The sequence below is a fragment of the Haliotis cracherodii genome, unplaced genomic scaffold (assembly GCF_022045235.1).
Source record: "Haliotis cracherodii isolate W230 unplaced genomic scaffold, xgHalCrac1.p SCAF_14, whole genome shotgun sequence".
Classification (NCBI taxonomy): domain Eukaryota; kingdom Metazoa; phylum Mollusca; class Gastropoda; order Lepetellida; family Haliotidae; genus Haliotis; species Haliotis cracherodii.
This window is the reverse complement of record NW_027266269.1, coordinates 1,896,447-1,916,373: the sequence shown is the minus strand read 5'-3', so window position 1 is coordinate 1,916,373 and position 19,927 is coordinate 1,896,447. Positions and strand designations below refer to the sequence as shown.

General features: G+C 39.6%; 1 protein-coding gene across 1 annotated transcript; it reads right to left on the bottom strand.

Moving 5' to 3' along the window:
• Nucleotides 1-5,724: 5,724 nt before the first annotated feature.
• Nucleotides 5,725-19,188, bottom strand: LOC139461313 (serine/threonine-protein phosphatase 6 regulatory ankyrin repeat subunit B-like). The gene is made up of 7 exons (XM_071242936.1): nucleotides 19,128-19,188; nucleotides 18,241-18,527; nucleotides 17,481-17,638; nucleotides 16,666-16,691; nucleotides 15,163-15,207; nucleotides 13,212-13,277; nucleotides 5,725-10,418 (listed from the first exon to the last, which is right to left on the bottom strand). The coding sequence occupies exons 1-7, from the start codon at nucleotides 19,156-19,158 to the stop codon at nucleotides 5,725-5,727; spliced, it is 5,307 nt and encodes a 1,768-aa protein (XP_071099037.1). The 5' UTR covers nucleotides 19,159-19,188.
• Between the last annotated feature and the right edge of the window lie 739 nt (nucleotides 19,189-19,927).

Below are 19,927 nucleotides of genomic sequence, written 5' to 3'. Positions count from 1 at the left end.
TGTATTCTGAGTTTCTAATACACACTTTACCAGGAAACACCAGCATTAGGTTTAATGTTTAGTGTCAATAGGAGTTTTGCTGATGACTCCTAGTTGTAATTAAGAAGTTGTTGATCCATATGTCTTATTCTTACTAGACTTTCCCTCTGTGTTCAAACATAGCTCAACAGCTAAAACCTACACCTTTTACTGTTTCAAAACTTTAAGCATTCTCTTTCTACGAAATTCCAAAGTTTATCAATGATGCGTCCTTAAACACCAAGGTTACACAATCCAAGGCCTGAGTAAAGCTTTCAAAATGTTTCATGATAGACGTGTTCCTGTTGGATGTTTTCATGGACACATTTGACTTGCCTTTGCATGTGTTTGTAGGTAGGCAGTATACGTTCACTTTTATATGAACCGCTCGTAGCATCACTATTTGATATGTCGAAATGTTTCATCAATTGTATTTAGATCGTCACAACACAGACAGGGTCAGGGTCAGCCTTGTTGTAAGTTTGGTTTGCACTTCACAATTTTAATAATAAACAAGTCTCAGAAATTTATCTGAAGACAGGCAGTTATGTAGCCTTATGGGTTAAAACATTCACTCGTCAAGCTTGGTACAATGTGTGAAGACCATTTCAGGTGTCCCCCGCCATGATATTGCTGAAACATTGCTATAGACGGCTTAAAGCCATACTCACCTGAAGAGGGGAAACCTAGAGGCAACTGGTGAGAACAAGTCAGAAACCATTGTTGTACTAATAAATAAACGTAAATGCAAAATGACCAATTAGTCGCGTAAACTAGATTGTAAATATGGATATATTGTAATCGTTGATGTCATGAACAAAGCCCTCAGGTTTGAGACAGTTGCTGGTGGTACGCCACATCATGTGTTGTTGCCCATTCTTCAAAAGGTGCTGAGTAACTAATATTCATATTTTATGTATACATATACACACAGAATGATAGATTGTAGGAACAATACATTGATATGGTTCCATATCATACGGATTGCGTGCATTGTGTCTGTCAGGCATGCCTACGTGTATCTTTCCTTCTCTGTGTACACATACGCCAGTTCTCCTCTGTGTCCACATACGCCAGTTCTCGTCACTGTCTACATACGCCAGTTCACGTCACTGTCTATATACGCCAGTTCTCGTCACTGTCTATATACGATGGTTCTCGTCACTGTCTACATACGCCAGTTCTCGTCACTGTCTACATACGCCAGTTGTTCTCATCAGTGTCTACATACGCCAGTTCTCGTCGCTGTCCACACACGCCAGTTCTCGTCACTGTCTACATACGCTAGTTCACGTCAGTGTCTACATACGCCAGTTCTCGTCACTGTCCACACACGCCAGTTCTCGTCACTGTCCACATACGCTAGTTCACGTCAGTGTCTACATACGCCAGTTCTCGTCGCTGTCCACACACGCCAGTTCTCGTCACTGTCCACATACGCTAGTTCACGTCAGTGTCTACATACGTCAGTTCTCGTCACTGTCCACACACGCCAGTTCTCGTCACTGTCTACATACGCCAGTTCTCGTCACTGTCTACATACGCCAATTGTTCTCATCAGTATCCACATACGCCAGTTCTCGTCACTGTCTACATACGCTGGTTCTCGTCAGTGTCTACATACGCCAACTGCTCTCATTAGTGTCCACATACGCCAGTTCTCGTCACTGTCTACATACGCTGGTTCTCGTTAGTGTCCACATACGCCAGTTCCCGTCTCTGTCCACATACGCCAATTCTCTTCACTGTCTACATACGCCAGTTTTCGTCACTGTCTACATACGCCAGTTCTCGTCACTGTCTACATACGCTAGTTCTCCTCAGTAACCACATACGCCAGTTCTCGTTAGTGTCCCCATACACTAGTTTTCATCAGTGTCCATATACGGCAGTGTCCACATACATGTACACCAGTTCTCGTCAGTGTCCACATACGCCAGTTCTCGTCAGTGTCCACATGCGCCAGTTCTCGTCAGTGTCCACATACGCCAGTTCTCGTCAGTGCCCTTTCCCGTCGTAACTGGGACTACATGAATACATGTGAGTGAGGTAGCTGTGTCTTGAAACATGACCTTCACTTCACAGATGGTACCAATGTCGGGATCCGAACCTCGATCTTGAGTGACGTGCGAATGGCACAGATGTAAATATCAATGATAGCCTGAAACTCAGCATCAAATGTTTTTATTACGAATTGCAAAGTGTACATAAAACTATGGGGAATATACAGTAATATATATATAGTAACATAATGTTATATATTGTAACATCCGTGTCTTTGCTCGATGTTGAAAGCGTTCATATATTGAAGGTGATTTAATTTGTTGATTTGGTAAATGATATTAAAGTAATTTAATAATAGAGGTCTTTTTTCATATCTCGCAAATTTACGATTGTTAACAAATGAGACGAGGTCAAATCTGAACTGGGGAGTCGGCAGATATTGAAAATCAAAGTAAAATGCTTACTATTTCAAAGAGATGTTACAGGACATACTTTACAGAAATGTTTAAACATAGTTTGAACAGGGAAATAAAATATACATGATAAGAAGTATTATTCAAAACATTATAACTAACACATTAAAACATGGATTTCACATAAGATAACAACATTTCTGACCATTCAACATATAACTACTTGATTCTAGTGCAGAAGCTATTTTTCAGAAGAAAGTGTTCTCACACTTGCTTCTGGGATACATCACGTGGGTGTGTAGAATGATGGGCAAGTAATTGTGAGACACCCCCTCCATGTCATTAAAACCGATAAGCCTTATTTACACTGCACAGCTAACCATCCAATAAACAGCTTTATAAATTTTGGTTTGGTAAGTATTAGTAAAACATATAATGAAAGATCAAATATATATTTCACATGGCAACAGCTCAATAACGTTGCAGTACATTCATCAACTGATACAAAAATGTAAATGAGGACTTTGCCAATCCCTACTTATTGATTCTTATTACATTCTGTAAAAACTAAGATAAAGAAAAATGGTCAGTGTCCTCCCTGTTACCTTGTTATCACACAACCAGGGCTAGTCCCCCTTCACAGCTACCTGTGGAATCATTTGATTTAATTTCAAAGTATGCTTAAAGAACATGAAATTCACATTGTAATGTATTCAATACAAAACATGCCAAGAATGGACACCCTGTTACCTTGTTATCACACAACCAGGGCTAGTCCCCCTTCACAGCTACCTGTGGAATCATTTGATTTAATTTCAAAGTATGCTTAAAGAACATGAAATTCACATTGTAATGTATTCAATACAAAACATGCCAAGAATGGACACCGTTATTGCATAGCATTTCTCCTGTTAACTTGAAAATGACATCATATCATTTCACATATTTCACACGGAAGTGTTATGATGCTCTTGCTTTTGTGACACACCGTGTGGGTATGTAATAAGTGGTGAGATAAAGAAGAACGTGTGCTTCAATTTGGTAGGCGAACATATGCTGGTAGAACATGGTTCAAAGCCCGGAATGTCTCTGTCTTTTCACTGTCAACAAATACTTTTCTTGTTGTATACATTTTTTTATTATCCCAAATTTATAAATCAAACATGTCATTCGGTTTGATGAAATGGATACCACATCATTTACATATAAATTATTTTATCAATTTGTGTCAGCAAAATGTCAATTTAGTTATGTTTTGTCCTTATTCTGCTTGCCAAAAGGGTTCAATTACCTCATGACATCATCATTTTTCATGCCATTCCAGCGTAACGTCATAACTTTTGAAGTCAACGTGACGCCTGTCTCACAACTCACAACTGTGAGACTTCAGGAAGAGAAAAAGATATGTGAAACACTACCGATTGTGTGTTTTCAAAATGTGCCTACACAACTGATTGCAAATACAATGTTTTCATAAAGCCTGCAAATCTGCAAACACACAATGTGTATCACCTAAGTAACATGGTTAACAATTATTCACAATAACGCCTTCAATGTTATGTACCGAGAGAGAGTCACTTACCCTGCAAGGCCATCTATCCTCTGAGAGAAACAGTTGCTCTCATGACAACTTTGTGCTAATATTGTCACAGAAAATATGCTTGAAAAACAAGTTAACATATAACATCTTATGACCAAAGCGATTGCATATTAGGCATATACATTTTCTACAGAAGGATATGTATTACTATAGGATTCTAAAATAGAAGCTTTTGTTCAGATGATATGTATTGGATACATATACGTCTTGGCTTCATCACGTGGTAGTGTAGAAGGACCACCCGACGATATACATGTAGACTCAGTCGGGCGCGAAACGCAAAAGAGAGATAGAAACAAAATGAGCAGTGTTGGCACCAGGTTTTCAAGAAAAGGTCAAGAGTGTCTTGACACAACGGTAGCCCACACCAGTCACACAATTGCACAAACATGTCAGTGTTCTTCTGTTGCCCAACTCCGCCCAGCCGAACCCCGAGCATACGATTGCAGCCTGCAAAACCACTGCCTTGTGGACCAGACAATCCAGTGATACATGTCCCGTGTCTTAAAGGTACCAAATCAGGGTTATTTACACATTCATAGCCACCTATCCAGGTAAAAGCATAATCTGTTGTGGCTTTGTAAGTATCAGTAGATCATATACTGAAAGTATTAGTATAATTCTCCACTGGTAACGGTTCAATAACATAGCAGCACATGCAACATCTGACATACATCACCTACAAAAAGCAAATATGGACTTTTCTTTACAAAGCACTACATATTAAACATCCTATACTGTAATAATCTAAGATAAAGTAGAGGGATTTGTGTTTGTCATACAGCCTTGTCTTTTGCTTTATCAACGCAAGACAACCCATCAACCGTCTCGATTACCCATCAAATCAGATTCAGCTGGGTGGAAAAAGGGAAAATAGCGGTCGACATTGTATGAATTGATTACTGAAAATCAGCGACGACGTCAGGTGTTCGAGAAAAGGGTAAATACATCCTGCCCTCTCGGTAGCACCCTCAACATACACATATGTTTGTTTGATGTCTGATGCTGCACAGCAGCACGAACCAGATGGTCAAGCTATGAACCATACAATCTGGTGACATGATGGCACATTTACTGATTCTGTTGAAACTAAAAATCATAGGTTAATGTTTCCGTTATGACTGTACAAGAGCAGAGGCTATGCTTTTAAGAAACATGCTCGTTTCACAGCACAGAGGGGGGAACTACTACTACTACTACCACTACTACTACTACTACTACAACTACCAATATTACTACCACTTCCACTACCACTACTACTACGAATACTACTGTTACTAACAATAACATTAAAACCCAACCCAACCATTTCATATATCCACGAGTGTGGTCATTATTACATGCCAATAGTTCGCTGTTATTGTTATGGAAAATATATGATAAAAAAAGCAAAGCAATAAGTATGAACAAAGTGTATGCGTGACTCTAAATGGCATTAACATAAAGCAAGGGACATATCCAGTGCAATGGTAGTGGAAACGTTATGGACACTTTGAGGAACTAGGTACAGTGTCTGATTCCCATGAGACAGTAACCACATATGCCCAGTGCAGTGTCAAGTGCAGTAATATAATCAATCAATGAAGATCAATTCTACAATAATTTCCAGTGCTTCAATCATCTATCTGTGTTACAATTTCTGTTCACAATATTGAGACGTTCCACATGCACAGCTTCATCGCGTGTATTTCAAGACTGATTCAAATACTGGACAATGTCGTCGTTGTTGCCCCGACGAGCCAGAGTGGTGATACCCTCTCCTTTATTTGAGACCAGAGACAGATCTGCCTTGTGAGACACTAGTAGCTGGAAGACATCCTCGTGTCCACACACAGCCGCCATCATCACCGGTGTCCAGTTATACCGACCTCGGACATTGATGTCATAGGATGGGAGCAGATACTCCACACACTGTATGTTGCCTCCTCGACAGGCCAGATGTAGTAAACTGTCTCCATATTGGTCTGTCTGAACAAGACCAGGACTTTGTTGTGAATGTGTATTTAGGTAGAACATTTGTGATGTCACTAGTGACTTCATCAGTTGATTCCATGGTGTGATGCTCTTGTCTGAATGTTCCTCTCGTCCTAACTCCTTGATGATTCCCCTGCATCCTCCCTGGAGGGCCAGAGTATACACATCATCTCCGGCCCTGTCTGTCAGTGTCAGATCTGCTCCTAGGCCTTTAAGATATTTAAAAACAGCAAATTTCCCCTCGACAGCTGCCATTGCTAACGGTGTCCAACCAAAGTTATCTCTCAGATTGATATCAGAATATGACATGACATGCTTCACCATCGTCAAGTTTCCTGACTCACAAGCCAAATGGAGGAGAGTATCTCCATCATTGTCCACCATGTTGACGTCAGCACCATGTTCCACCAGGAAGTCAACTACATCAGTGTGACCTCCACACACAGCTAGCATCAGTGGCGTGTGACCATTCCAACCTCGTGTGTTGAGGTCAAAGTCAGCAATAACATGTCTAACAATGTCAATGTTTCCACCTCTACTGGCTGCATGGAGTAAAGTACCATTGTCATCACCAGTGAGTGATGGGTTAGCTCCCTTGGAGAGAAGCATTTGAAACGTATCCTTTTTGCCACTGTAAGCTCCTTTCATTACTGGTGTCCAGCCTTTGTACCCCCGACAGTTGATATCAAACATTGGCAGTAGATGTTCTACAATGAGAATATTTCCGCCTTCGCACGCCAGATGAAGTACATTGTCATTGTCGCCATCAGTCAGTGTAAGATCAGCTCCCTTTGACACAAGCAGGTCGAAAGTATCCTTCTTTGCAAACACAGCTGTCCCCATCACTGCTGTCCAGCCATGTTGTCCCCGACTATTAATATCAAATAAAGGCAGTAGCTGTTCTACAATGGATCTGTTTCCACTTTGACATGCCAGATGAAGAACATTGTTATTGTAGTCATCAGTCAGTGTGAGATCAGCTCCTTTTGACACCAGCAAGTCGACAACATCCTTCTTTGCACACACAGCTGCAACCATTAACGCTGTTCTGTCATATTGTCCCCGACTATTAATGTCAAATAATGTCAGGAGATGTTCTACAATGGATCTGTTTCCACCTTCACATGCCAGATGAAGTACAGTGTCATTGTAGTCATCAGTCAGTTTGTGATCAGCTCCTTTTGACACAAGCAGGTCGAATATATCCTTCTTTGCATAGAGAGCTGCCCTCATCAGTGCTGTCCTGCCATGTTGTCCCCGACTATTAATGTCAAACAATGGCAGTAGATATTCTACAATGGACCTATTTCCACCTCGACATGCCAGATGAAGTACATTGTTGTTGAAGTCATCAGTCAGTGTGATATCAGCTCCTTTTGACACAATAATTTCGAAAGCATCCTTCTTTTCACACACAGCTGCCCACATCAATGCTGTCCAACCATATTGTCCCTGACTATTGATGTCAAACAATGGCAGTAGACATTCTACAATGGATCTGTTTCCACTTTGACATGCCAGATAAAGAACATTGTTGTTGTAGTCATCAGTCAGTGTGATATCAGCTCCGTTTGACAGCAGCAAGTCGACAACATCCTTCTTTGCACACACAGCTGCAACCATTAACACTGTTCTGTCACATTTTCCACGACTATTAATGTCAAATAATGTCAGTAGATGTTCTACAATGGACCTATTTCCACCTTTACATGCCAGATAAAGTACATTGTTGTTGTCGTCATCAGTCAGTGTGAGATCAGCTCCTTTTGACACAAGCAGGTCGAAAGCATCCTTCTTTGCGCACACAGCTGCCCACATCACTGCTGTCCAGCTATGTTGTCCCCGACTATTAATGTCAAACAATGGCAGTATCTGTTCTACAATGGATCTATTTCCACCTTGACATGCCAGCTGAAGTACATTGTTGTTGTATTCATCAGTCAGTGTGAGATCAGCTCCTTTTGACACAAGCAGGTCGAATATATCCTTTTTTGCAAAGAGAGCTGCCCTCATCAATGCTGTCCGGCCATGTTGTCCCCGACTATTAATGTCAAACAATGGCAGTAGACACTCTACAATGGACCTATTTCCACCTTTACATGCCAGCTGAAGTACATTGTTGTTGAAGTCATCAGTCAGTGTGATATCAGCTCCGTTTGATACCAGCAAGTCGACAACATCCTTCTTTGCACACATAGCTGCAACCATTAACGCTGTTCTGTCATATTGTCCACGACTATTAATGTCAAATAATGTCAGTAGATGTTCTACAATGGATCTGCTTCCACCTTCACATGCCAGATGAAGTACAGCGTCATTGTAGTCATCAGTCAGTGTGAGATCAGCTCCTTTTGACACAAGCAGGTCGAAAATATCCCTTTTTGCAAAGAGAGATGCCCTCATCACAGCCGTCCTGCCATGTTGTCCCCGACTATTAATGTCAAACAATGGCAGTAGATATTCTACAATGGACCTATTTCCACCTTGACATGCCAGCTGAAGTACATTGTTGTTTTCGTCATCATTCAGTGTGATATCAGCTCCGTTTGATACCAGCAAGTCGACAACATCCTTCTTTGCACACATAGCTGCAACCATCAACGCTGTTCTGTCATATTGTCCACGACTATTAATGTCAAATAATGTCAGGATATGTTCTACAATGGATCTGTTTCCACCTTCACATGCCAGATGAAGTACAGTGTCATTGTAGTCATCAGTCAGTTTGAGATCAGCTCCTTTTGACACAAGCAGGTCAAAAGTATCCTTTTTTGCATAGAGTGCTGCCCTCATCAGTGCTGTCCTGCCATGTTGTCCCCGACTTTTAATGTCAAACAATGGCAGTAGCTGTTCTACAATGGACCTATTTCCACCTTTACATGCCAGGTGAAGTAATGTGTCATTGTAGTCGTCAGTCAGTTTGAGATCAGCTCCTTTTGACACAAGCAGTTTAAATAAATCTTCCAGTCCATGCAGCACGGCAATTCTTGCTGGTGTCACCCCCTCTGCCCCTCTACTGTTGATGTCACACAAAGGAAGGAGTTGACGTACAAGGTATACATTTCCCGAGTAGCAGGCATAATGAAACATTGTGTTACCATGTTCATCTGTCACTGAAATATCCGTCCGGGTGGGTTTGAGTTCAGCAAGGATCTTATCCACTATATCATGCCTTTCCAAAATAGGATGCATAATAGACATCCGATAGTTCCCCTCCCTCACAGCCCCAGCCAGTCTTGAAGCAATGATGTCATTGTAGGCATCCGATACATAGATGACATGCCTATCCTCATCAGTCTCGCATGCAGGTACTGTTTGGGCCTGAACACGTTCATACAGGAAGTGTATGCTGCAGTGTTGTAATACAAAAGCACAATTGATTTTGCAATAGACAAAGGCACAGGCATCATAGATTGCTGGGTGTGAAAAACTTGTATTGTCTGCTTTGGTAAAAATTGTACCGAAAAATCCCTTCACACAACTGATAACCTTTGCACGGTCAACACCACCAACTACACCTGAAACTGTGGAGAGATGTTTCTCCAGAGTTTGGCTGCCTGATTCCAAATGGCAAAGGTTCAGGTTACCTTCACAAAGCAACATCAATATCAGTGCTGCTGACTTGTTATTTCCCTTTTTAAGCAGAGATTCCAGTTCTGCCCTGAGATAGGTTAAAGGCGTCTTAAAAAAATCTTCATATTGATCATGTGATTGGGGAAAACTGAAGAACAGTTTGCATGTGAGCGGGAAGCCAAACAGTTGATCCTTAATGCCACATATTTTGTCTAAATCAAAAAAACTAAAGTTACTGTTATGTTTTTTATGTTTTATAAACATCTGTTTCTTTTCTTCGACTGTGTAGTGACTCTCGGTCTGTGTTAGATCAATGACCGAATCTCCTTTGAAAAACTCACACTCATTTTCAACCAGGTGTAATTTTCCCAGCTCAAGATTGTATGATTTAGTAGTAAATATGACATGGACGTTTCCCATGTTTGTCTCTCTATGAGCTGAATGCGAGTTAAGTTTTTCATTAGATCGGTAGGGTTTAAAAAAGTCAGATGTCATTTGCTCCAGCCAAGAGTTGAGAATACCTAAAATCCGTCTGAGGTGAGGTGAATCCGTTGATATTCCAACTGTTCCAAATATGTCATCAAATATGAAACACATATTTTTACCTTTTCTTTCACTGCATAATTTGAATTCTGAAATGCTGTTGACAAAGTATAGTTCATATCCTTTCTTCTGGTATTCTGACCCCAACTTCAGCGCCATTGACGTCTTTCCTTCCCCTGAAGCACCAGATATTGTCACATGTCTAAAGTTCTCTAAACGTTCCTTGACTTTATTGTAGATAGCAGTCTCTTCAAATAATTCTTCTGTCTTCTGGATCTCCCACTCCAGCATACCTGGAAGACAACATGGATACATTCAGAAAACATAATAGATAGACAGGGTTATCATAATCTGCAGGGTCCACTCAACCCCTAGGCTCCTGATCGACACTACTGTTTTTCACAAAACACCAGAGATGCATAGAACACCATTGACATGTTTTACTTGAATAAGATAGTGTGATGACTCTCACTTTGCATTGTCCACGTGTGGGTGTCGTGGAATTATTAAAGTTCAGGGCGTCAGAAAAAGCAAAACATTATGTTGAAAGATCCTCACAACAGACCAACAGTCATCACCAACTTTACTCACGACATAGTACTACGTGCCGTTAATGCGAGTAACGCTCTTTGACCAAGTGGACGGTCGTCGGTAATTTCGCGCTCCTAAATTGAACGGTAATTACCACCGATTTCAGAACAGATAAAAAGTATGCTGGTTTGTATGAAATCACACAGCCAACATGACGTCACGAGATCGTTTCACGTGCTCCCTTCATGGATCACCTGCACTGAACCGAATTGGAAGCTGGATTTTCATGGAATGTAGATGTTTCTAACTTGGTGAAAGTCTGTGTAAATAACTGCTATTATGAACATGATTTTAGAATTGGCATCTCATCGTTTCTAGTAAACAATCTTGGAGAAAGCACCGCACTTTATTTCCAGAGCACCTTGAGGAAACATTCTTGATCGAATCATCAGCTGAGAACGTTGTAATCGAAAGCCATCAATAAGCCATCCATAAGCCATCCATAAGCCACCCATAACCCATCCATAAGCCACCCATAAGCCATCCATAAGCCATCCATAAGCCACCCATAACCCATCCATAAGCCATCAATAAGCCACCCATAAGCCACCCATAAGCCACCTTAATCCACCCATAGTATTTTTGTGAACGTTGAAATTTTATAGAATGTTTAAAATAAAGTTTAAGTCAATTATAAATAAAATACTACCTTCATTCTGGTTAGAGACCGTTACAACATGTGTTATGCACGGCGTATCTTGTGAGCGAAAGCGAGTTAGACAAGTTTTGAAATACACGAGTTGCTTTCGGTAGATTGATTCGCTTAAAAATACACGTCGCAACATTTTAATAAAAACGGCATCTACATATACGACTCGTTCACATATCATACACGTATAATATTATGAAGAGGTGACATTCACCAGTGTACAGCAGCATTTGTATAGAGACATTCACAATATACACAACATAGTTCCACATGTTTCAATTCTACCACACTGCCTCCATGGCGTCTGCCTGGAGACCAGAACGTTCAGGGTTCGATTCCCGGACGCCTCATACAAAAGGACGTTAAGAGAGCTAACCATGTCTAAAACAACGAATGGAAGGCTCGGAGTGGTGAATTCATGTTAAACTGCGGTATCTAGCACTATTCGGCATTAGTCTGGACTACCGCAAGTACTCAGACACACACATGTTCATGCACGTTGCTATATATGTGCAATACCCCATTCCACCTTACCTTCAGTTTTATCTTTAGGGAGACGTGATTACAGATACATGCCATATTATGACGTCACTTTATTATGGCGTCACACTGCACCTGCACAAATACTGTGACGCGTGGTTGTCATAACATCCTATTAGTGGCTTTACAATGACACTGGTAACATTCACAATAAAAATAAATAGTAATTATATACATTGCTATTAATTATCTAATTAAAGGTGGACACAACGTTTAAATGATTATTGTTGTCCTTGGCTTTACGCTTTGTGATAGCAGAATTCATTTTAAAGAAAAGGAATATATAAAAACGTTTTTCTTTTCCAGCTGCGTATTTGTCGAGCGCTCAAGGGTTCAGACCTTATTTTTGGGTCTTTTTCGGCCGTCGCATGACAGTAGTACTTCTCTGCGGTGTCAGGCTATAAATGCTTACCCCTTTTTTACGCACATTGTGTGAATTGGCGGATACAACCGGTAGGGCAGGACAAACTCACCATTTTTGTAAACATCTACCCTCCTAACTGAAATTTCTGTGGTCCATTCATATAATTTTCACATACAATAGACACCATACGGCAAATGGAATCTTTCGCCTGAAAATTTAGAATGGTTATTTATTTGCATCGACAATTTATATTTAGCTGTTTTGGGATGCGAATTCTACCCCATAAGCACCCTGTTTGACCAATGTATTCGTCATGACACCCTTGACATATCATAACTGAATGATATGTATTTGCGGAACATGCAGGTTAGAGCACACACACAATAACTGTTTCCTTTTTGTGAAATTTATTCATGAAATTTCAACTACATATTCACAAGTTCCACAATGCCCCTGTTTACATTTGATACACTGATGTCTTTGGACGTCATAAATAAGTCAAATTTGGCGCGTCTTAATATGTTTATTTTAAGTTATTGCTTTGATGTTTACTTTTGATCCTTGTAACTTTAGCCGTAACTTGAGTCATCAGCAGTTTTAATTTGAAAATTTTGTCTGATGTTGGGCACAAGTTAGGCACCCAGGCGAACGAAAAACAACAACAGGCAAGCGAGCCTCCTGTTGCATTCATTTTGGACCAAGAATGTGCACGAATGGCGCTTAAATGTCATGTGCATAAATATGCAGCTTAGCTGAAAGGGTATATTCCCTCTTCTGCAGTGTCGGGAGTCCCTGAAATTAAATAGTAATAGTGTTCCACTTCGGTGGGCGTGGCTGATGTTTTTACATTCTTGGGAGATGACTGCAGTATCACGAGACCAATTCAGCTAATCCGAATGCAGGAATTACAATGAGCACAACGAAAATGTAATTTATGCCCACCTCTCTCCATGACGCCTGCACACTCATCTTCCGTTTGATCATTGCTGGTGGTAAGTGCACGTCCTCCTGAAAAAGAATATAATTTTATGTACACATGAATGCACTATTCATGTCAAATCCACTGTCAAAAGGAACATTGTTTTTTCTTACGGTTGCGCTACACTGCTTTAAATTATTGTTGGAATTTCCATTTCATTGGTTAAAAGAATTCACGTGGCCTAAGTATATCAACATGAGCGACCCGCATCAGGATCTTACTCTGCATGGTTAAGTCGAGAGATCGGTGACATGAAATTGTTTTGAGTATTTTTAAACAAAGATAGCATGACTGCCTCTGCCAAACTTGGCAGGTATCACTGGACACTCCGTACATGTCAACACCACTCGCAATACAAATTAGATTTCAATGTTGAGAGATGTGTATCATCATCTGAACTCCCTTGTATTACAAAATAATTATCTCAAGATTCAGACTGAACACCTTCAGACTAACAACTGAATGTGGAAGATATAAAAAAAAAAACACGCGAGGAGCGCCTGTACAGCCATGTTAGGAAAGTAAGCCTTATAGAGGTGATATACCATGTGTTATTAGTGTTACCCACCCACAGCTGTGACGTGTATTGTCCACTGGTTGCATAAAAGAAAAAAAAACAACACTTAAATAAATTGCTATATTTCTATCAACAGTTCCCCAAACCCGTGGCTCTAATAACGTTTAATGTATAAAACTAATAAGATGTTCCTCGATAATAGTAATAAGGCTTTGCATGCGTGAATTGCATTGTGTATAATATTTGTGCTATGGGCCAGAGTTCTTGAATACTGATTGTTCTCTGTCTGACTGTCTAATTTAAAATCAGATTCATTCAAGCACATTTTGTCATCGAACTGTCAATTGCCCAATATTTTCCCAACAAAACCATGTCTAATGAACCGTTTTACTTTACCAAATCTGGAGGAAGACGGCCTCACCGATATCATAATGTTTTGAAATGAATTAAGCCACCCTAAACACAAGGCATGGGCATTCCCTGTTTTGTAACACATTATTTTGGTTTGAATAAGTAGATTGTCCAGTTGGTATAGTTTTCTAACATGAATTTATGTGCCTGCTGCAAACACGATGGCAAAGTTAACAACACTCCCGGTTTAATAACAAAATGTGATTTCAGTATCAACCCCAAGCAGAAAGGTATAAACTCTGATTTAACGCCATGCCTTCTGAATGCATACCCAACGCAAAAACTTCGGTAGTTACCCTGATAACAATTATATATTGGTCATAACGTCATCACTTCCGGTTTAGGATTGTTTAAAAGTAAACGTCACATAGCTTGTCAATTGTTGAAAGAGGTGTTAACAAACATTCAAATAAAACACAAACAACTGTTATAGTTAATGTCCTCCTTAAGTCTCACATTACTAACATTAGATGAATCCACCTCAAGCAACTCAGATCAAGATCTCTTTATTCCCGAAGCTTACCGCGACACCCTCAAAACAATTCACATTCACTTCTGATTGTGTGCACACGAGTCCACAAGTAACATGTTGTTTTATGTAACCTCTGCTGCTGCTACATTACTTATGACACATATACCGTCATCATTGTCTACGTCTCTACAACTGCGGGGTGGTCGGGTAGCTCTGTGGTTGAGACGTTCGCTCATCACGATCCCCAACATGGATACAATCTGTGAAGCCTATTTCTGGTGTCCCCCGCTGTGATATTACTGGAATATTGCAAAAAGCGGCATAAAACCACACTCACTCACTCACTCCCTCTCTACAGCTACATTACTGAAAATAATTTTTCATTAGACCTTGACAATGTGAAAGTCAAGACACTTTCTATTGATGTTAGTTTTCCCTCCACAATGTGACGGAATATATGAGAATACATACAACGTCATTGTTACATCATCAGCCTGTTGTTATGGTTACCTACTTGGCAGTAAAGGCTCGCCTTCAGGATTCTCAGGGTCAGCTCCGGCTGGAAAAAAACAAAAGGGAAATCACATTATTATATTCTTTAGGAAAATAATCTAAAAATAATTTTAAGACTTAACATGAACTATTTTGTGATTAAGTGGAATAAGAAAAAAACATTATGCTGAGTCAGCGAGTAGGCTTATCAATAATATATAAGTTGACGATGGAAGAGAGCAACGAGCCTAGATTTTCTGCCACAACAGATTCAAGGGCAAATAGCTGTGGAAATGTGAAGTGTGAATTGACCACTGAAATGTGACGTCAGCCTGTAAACAAACCAGACAATGAAGTGATCAATGAACTAGAAAATTAAGTGATACGAGAGTACCATTACTGATATTGTTGAAGCTAAATAGTCTTTTATTGTCAGGACCTTTCTCTTTGCGAGTTTGTGTTCATGATAGTTGAAAACATGTTTAATTCAACTGTTTCAACTGGTATGACTCAAATACGATTTAAAGCATGACTACTGTTTTGGGTGAGTTGAGTTCACGTAATGACTGGTACACGTCAAAGTAGGGATATGTATCGCCTATAGATATTTGTTACTGATGGGTAAATTTTGGAAATATCCAATAATGAAACATTGGGATATGTCAATAGGCTCAATTTAACTGAATTGACGTGTGTTTGCATTAAAATAAAAGTATTAATATGTATTGATTCTGAAATATATTCATGTTTTATGCATGATGTTTTTTGTCAATCGTCTTTGTTTTTTTGAAAAGTAACTGACACTGAGGAAGCCCGATCTCGGCCTGTACACAACTGAGACTGGAACAGACAACCTAATGACCAACAACATGAGCATCGTTCTATGCCAGTGGGGAACGATGGCATGCACCTTCCAAGTTAGCGATGTTGACTACCGTTACCACAAGCATGTGTTGCTGAAGACTAATTATAACAGTAGTAGGTAACAACGAGGACCGAAGAGATACAACTAGCATCAACCGCCAACCCGACCCTACTCTGCACATCAGCCTCTCAATGAGATAACAGAAATGCATCTTGCTAACTATGATTGTTGTTGCGTTGCATAACATCAGCCTCCATCCACCATTGTCGGACAATGACATACTGAGTACAGTTCTAGGGTTGTAAATATACATGTACGTGCTGGATGTAAGTTTAGGCCTACTGTTGCCATTGTGAACAAAATCATCCAAAGACACACAACAACCTATAAGCATAATATCCTACTAGAACAGGCTCACTAAAAGCAGTCCATTATACGCGTACAACTACTAATATATTTCTGAGTCATTTTCAAAAGGTGATGATGCCTGGTGTTTGCGAAAGGTTTTGGGATCAGTTTCCTTGGAGGTGGGGTGCGGAGTTGGGAATCAAAATGGTGGTGTGACTAACCCTCTAATCTGCTGTTTCCAAGTGTCAATTACCCAGTGACAGTTACCATGTGTGAAGATATCTAACTCTCTAATGTTGTTTGCTACATTACCTTTTGGCCTCCGGGTTGACTTTCTTCTGCAATTAATAAGAACAGATCATTAGTTCTGAGAGAAATTTGATAGACACAATCATGGTCATCATGTGGGTAACAAGTACACTATACGTCCACTGATGTAAAGGTCACAAGAAGTATGTTTATTGTAAGAAATCACGACTGTCTCATCCGCCTTTCCACAAGCTCGAATTGTTTTACCATCCTGTGCATGGCAGAGGCAGCAGCATCCAAACTATTCGGTGAAATTTAGGTTATCCAGACGTTTATTGTAAGAGATGAAAAAATAAACCTATTATGGGAACATCTCTTTAGGAAAAAGAACAAAAAACAACAGCAATTAGACAGCGCTGGCAAGATGTTATTCATATCCACTTTACAAAGAAACAATTGTTGTCATATGTATGTAAAAAATCAATAATAATACTGGTTCACTTGAAAAAAATAGAGGGTATTTAATCTGTGTTCAATATATTGCTTATGTTGTTGGCGTTGTTCAAATTTTCACTTGTGGCATCGATACGAAATCATTCCAAATGATAACCTGTTTTGCGAAATGTCGTAGAACTGAGTACATGTATTAGAACCCCACATCACCATTCTCGACAGTAACAATAACATTTCACCATGACTCGTATTTTCACTGAAACAAAAACATAACTTGTATTTGTATTTTTACACCCTAGAGTTAGTACTATCAAAGAGTCATCTTCTTTTAAACCATGTCGGCTTTGTGTAAGAGTACACAGAACGGATCTTGGAAATGCATGTCACACTTTCATGAAGATTATATGAAATGTTGTTTAACTTACCTGTTGTCTGTCTGGCGTCGACGTTTTATGACGACGGTTACGACGATGATAACAATAATTGCCACAAGGGAGATTGTGATGATCACTGCGACGTGTACCGTTGACAGTCCTGTTGTTTCATTTGTTTTGACCTTGACGTCTGTCGAAATAAACGTTGCCTATATACAAGCGCACAATTGAGTCATCTTGTTAATATAGTTTCTGTGATAAATGGAGGTTTTACTTGTAGTATGTTCTGAATTCAAAATTCCAATGTTGTTATAATGTTTAGCTTTGTATAATTCTGAAAATAATAATTGATGTATGTGTTCGTTCAATTAGGTAGATTTTATGTACTAGTGTTTGACATATACGTAACAATGAAACCACTGTTAAAATTTCGTTTTTGTTACATAGTACAAACTTATTTTGTATGGATGAGTACTCATTTAGGAACATACCACATCCAGTTGGGATCAAATGTGCTATAAGACCTAATATGACAGGAGTATTGCTGAGTGAGGCTTATACAAAAATGCTATACTACATGAAACCAAAAACATATTTCTAATACGATGGGTGTTTATGATTTTTTTATTTTAGCAAAATGCCATGCCCAACAGTTGTTTGCACTGAATCATTGCATGAAAATCAGGATTTATATTGTGCCATCCCTCTACTCATATGTGGTGCCAATCAAACAAAATATTTGAGAATCGCAGATACACCTGATGAAGCCATGTTTTTTAAATTAACAATGGGAAACCAGTGAGCATACCACACCTTCAGTGACCTCACAGAAATCCCCTATTTGGTTTCCACTGCATCCCCTTGTGCAGTGTCCATTCCCATGATTGCAGACGTTGTCCAGACAGTTCTTGCTGCAATGTTGGTCACATTGAGGATCATACCATCCAGTGATGCAGCCATCGGAGCACTCTCCTGTTTCCTTGTTACAGTGTGTGAGGTTCCTCTGTGGGTTAACCTGGCAGTTTTCGGAGCAGCGTTTGTCACAATTCTCACCATGTTTGCCCCACTCGCATGCTGCGACTGCATGAATTAGAAATGCTGAAAATGTGACAAAATAAAGATGAATGAAAGTAAGGAAGAAACCCAGAAGTTATATTGAAGAAACGCACCCCAAGTTGTGACACTGTGTAAACGTGAAACAATAGTGTAAATAGTTGATGCCTAAAACAATCATAGAGCTGTTTGCTCACATGCAGAAACATGTACAATAACTATCTACCACTGACCATGCCATTGAGTAATGCATTTTCTTATCGCATCTTTTAAACAAATCATCTTTGCACATGTATTGCGTATGTTGATGTAAATTTACACTTGCCTTCATATACTAAAACGGCTGTGAAATAACACGAGGTTGTGTTTTCATTTTATTGAATGCAAAACATTTACTGCAAATCTTAAATAACAGAATATGGACCATATTTATTGTCATGTCATTATATACTGTTGAATGTTTTGTCATAGTTAGGTGATGGTTCAAATGGACCATATTCATAATTGGTCATGTGGTTTTCTTGTAGTACACCTTCTCACTTACGTTACTGAACGAAACTCGCGATAACCGGGACATTTACTTGCTGCTCATTTAGTCAATGCATCGTATTGAAGCATACTTTTGTGCTGAAAGGATGAACTCACTGAAACACAGAACTGTGCTTGGCCTCAGCATGACTTGAAGAGTTATCTACTTGTTCATATGAAGCCTGTTGGGAAGAGAAACATCCTGAATGTACTAGTATGCACCACAATTTCACGACTTGTTTATTCTATTGAAGTGGTTTACATGCATGCAATGGTGTCAATTATCAAAAACAGAAAATGTTCATCTGATACACTTATAAGCTTTTCGTTGAACTCAATACTTTGTGGTGCTCTGAGAAGGATGGTGACAGTACATTGACAGAATACGGCAACGGAAGCCAGATCTCTCCCTTTTTTCTGACAAGTGTTCTTCCATAATCTGACAAGGTCAAGCTATGTTATCTGTAGATTTATCTTCTCTAAATGTGACATTTGATACGCTCTGTTGTTCAATTCAAAATACTTTTAACACGCATATATATGCATACAATGTAGATACGTTTGTGAATATTAATTTTTTATTCATTTCAACTTAAGATCGTTTATTATAATTTACTGATTGTCCAAGAGTGCTTTTGTATTTTTGAAAAAATGTGATTAAATCTGACTAATCGTGACTAAACAATATTTCTCAAGTGTCCATTCGTCTTTATATCTAAACACGGTGGATATGTATCCAGGTACAAAGTGACAGAACAGTCAAATGCGTCCCTGCACAGTGTATCAATACAGACAGCCCAGGCTTCCAGTGACGTTTTATTGTTAGGGGACAGGGCTAGCTTCAGTCAGGGACAAACATAGTTTACTGTCAGACATAATCTATGACACTGCTCCACGCTGTGTTTTTTCATTAGTCA

Coding starts and splice junctions, on each gene's coding strand:
- LOC139461313 (XM_071242936.1), bottom strand. CDS start 19,158: ATGCTGAGGCCAAGCACAGTTCTGTGTTTCA. Junction 17,639..18,240: donor TCTGTGAGGTCACTGAAGGT/GTGGTATGCTCA, acceptor GCTTGTATATAG/GCAACGTTTATTTCGACAGA. Junction 13,278..15,162: donor AGGCGAGCCTTTACTGCCAA/GTAGGTAACCAT, acceptor ATTCTTTTTCAG/GAGGACGTGCACTTACCACC.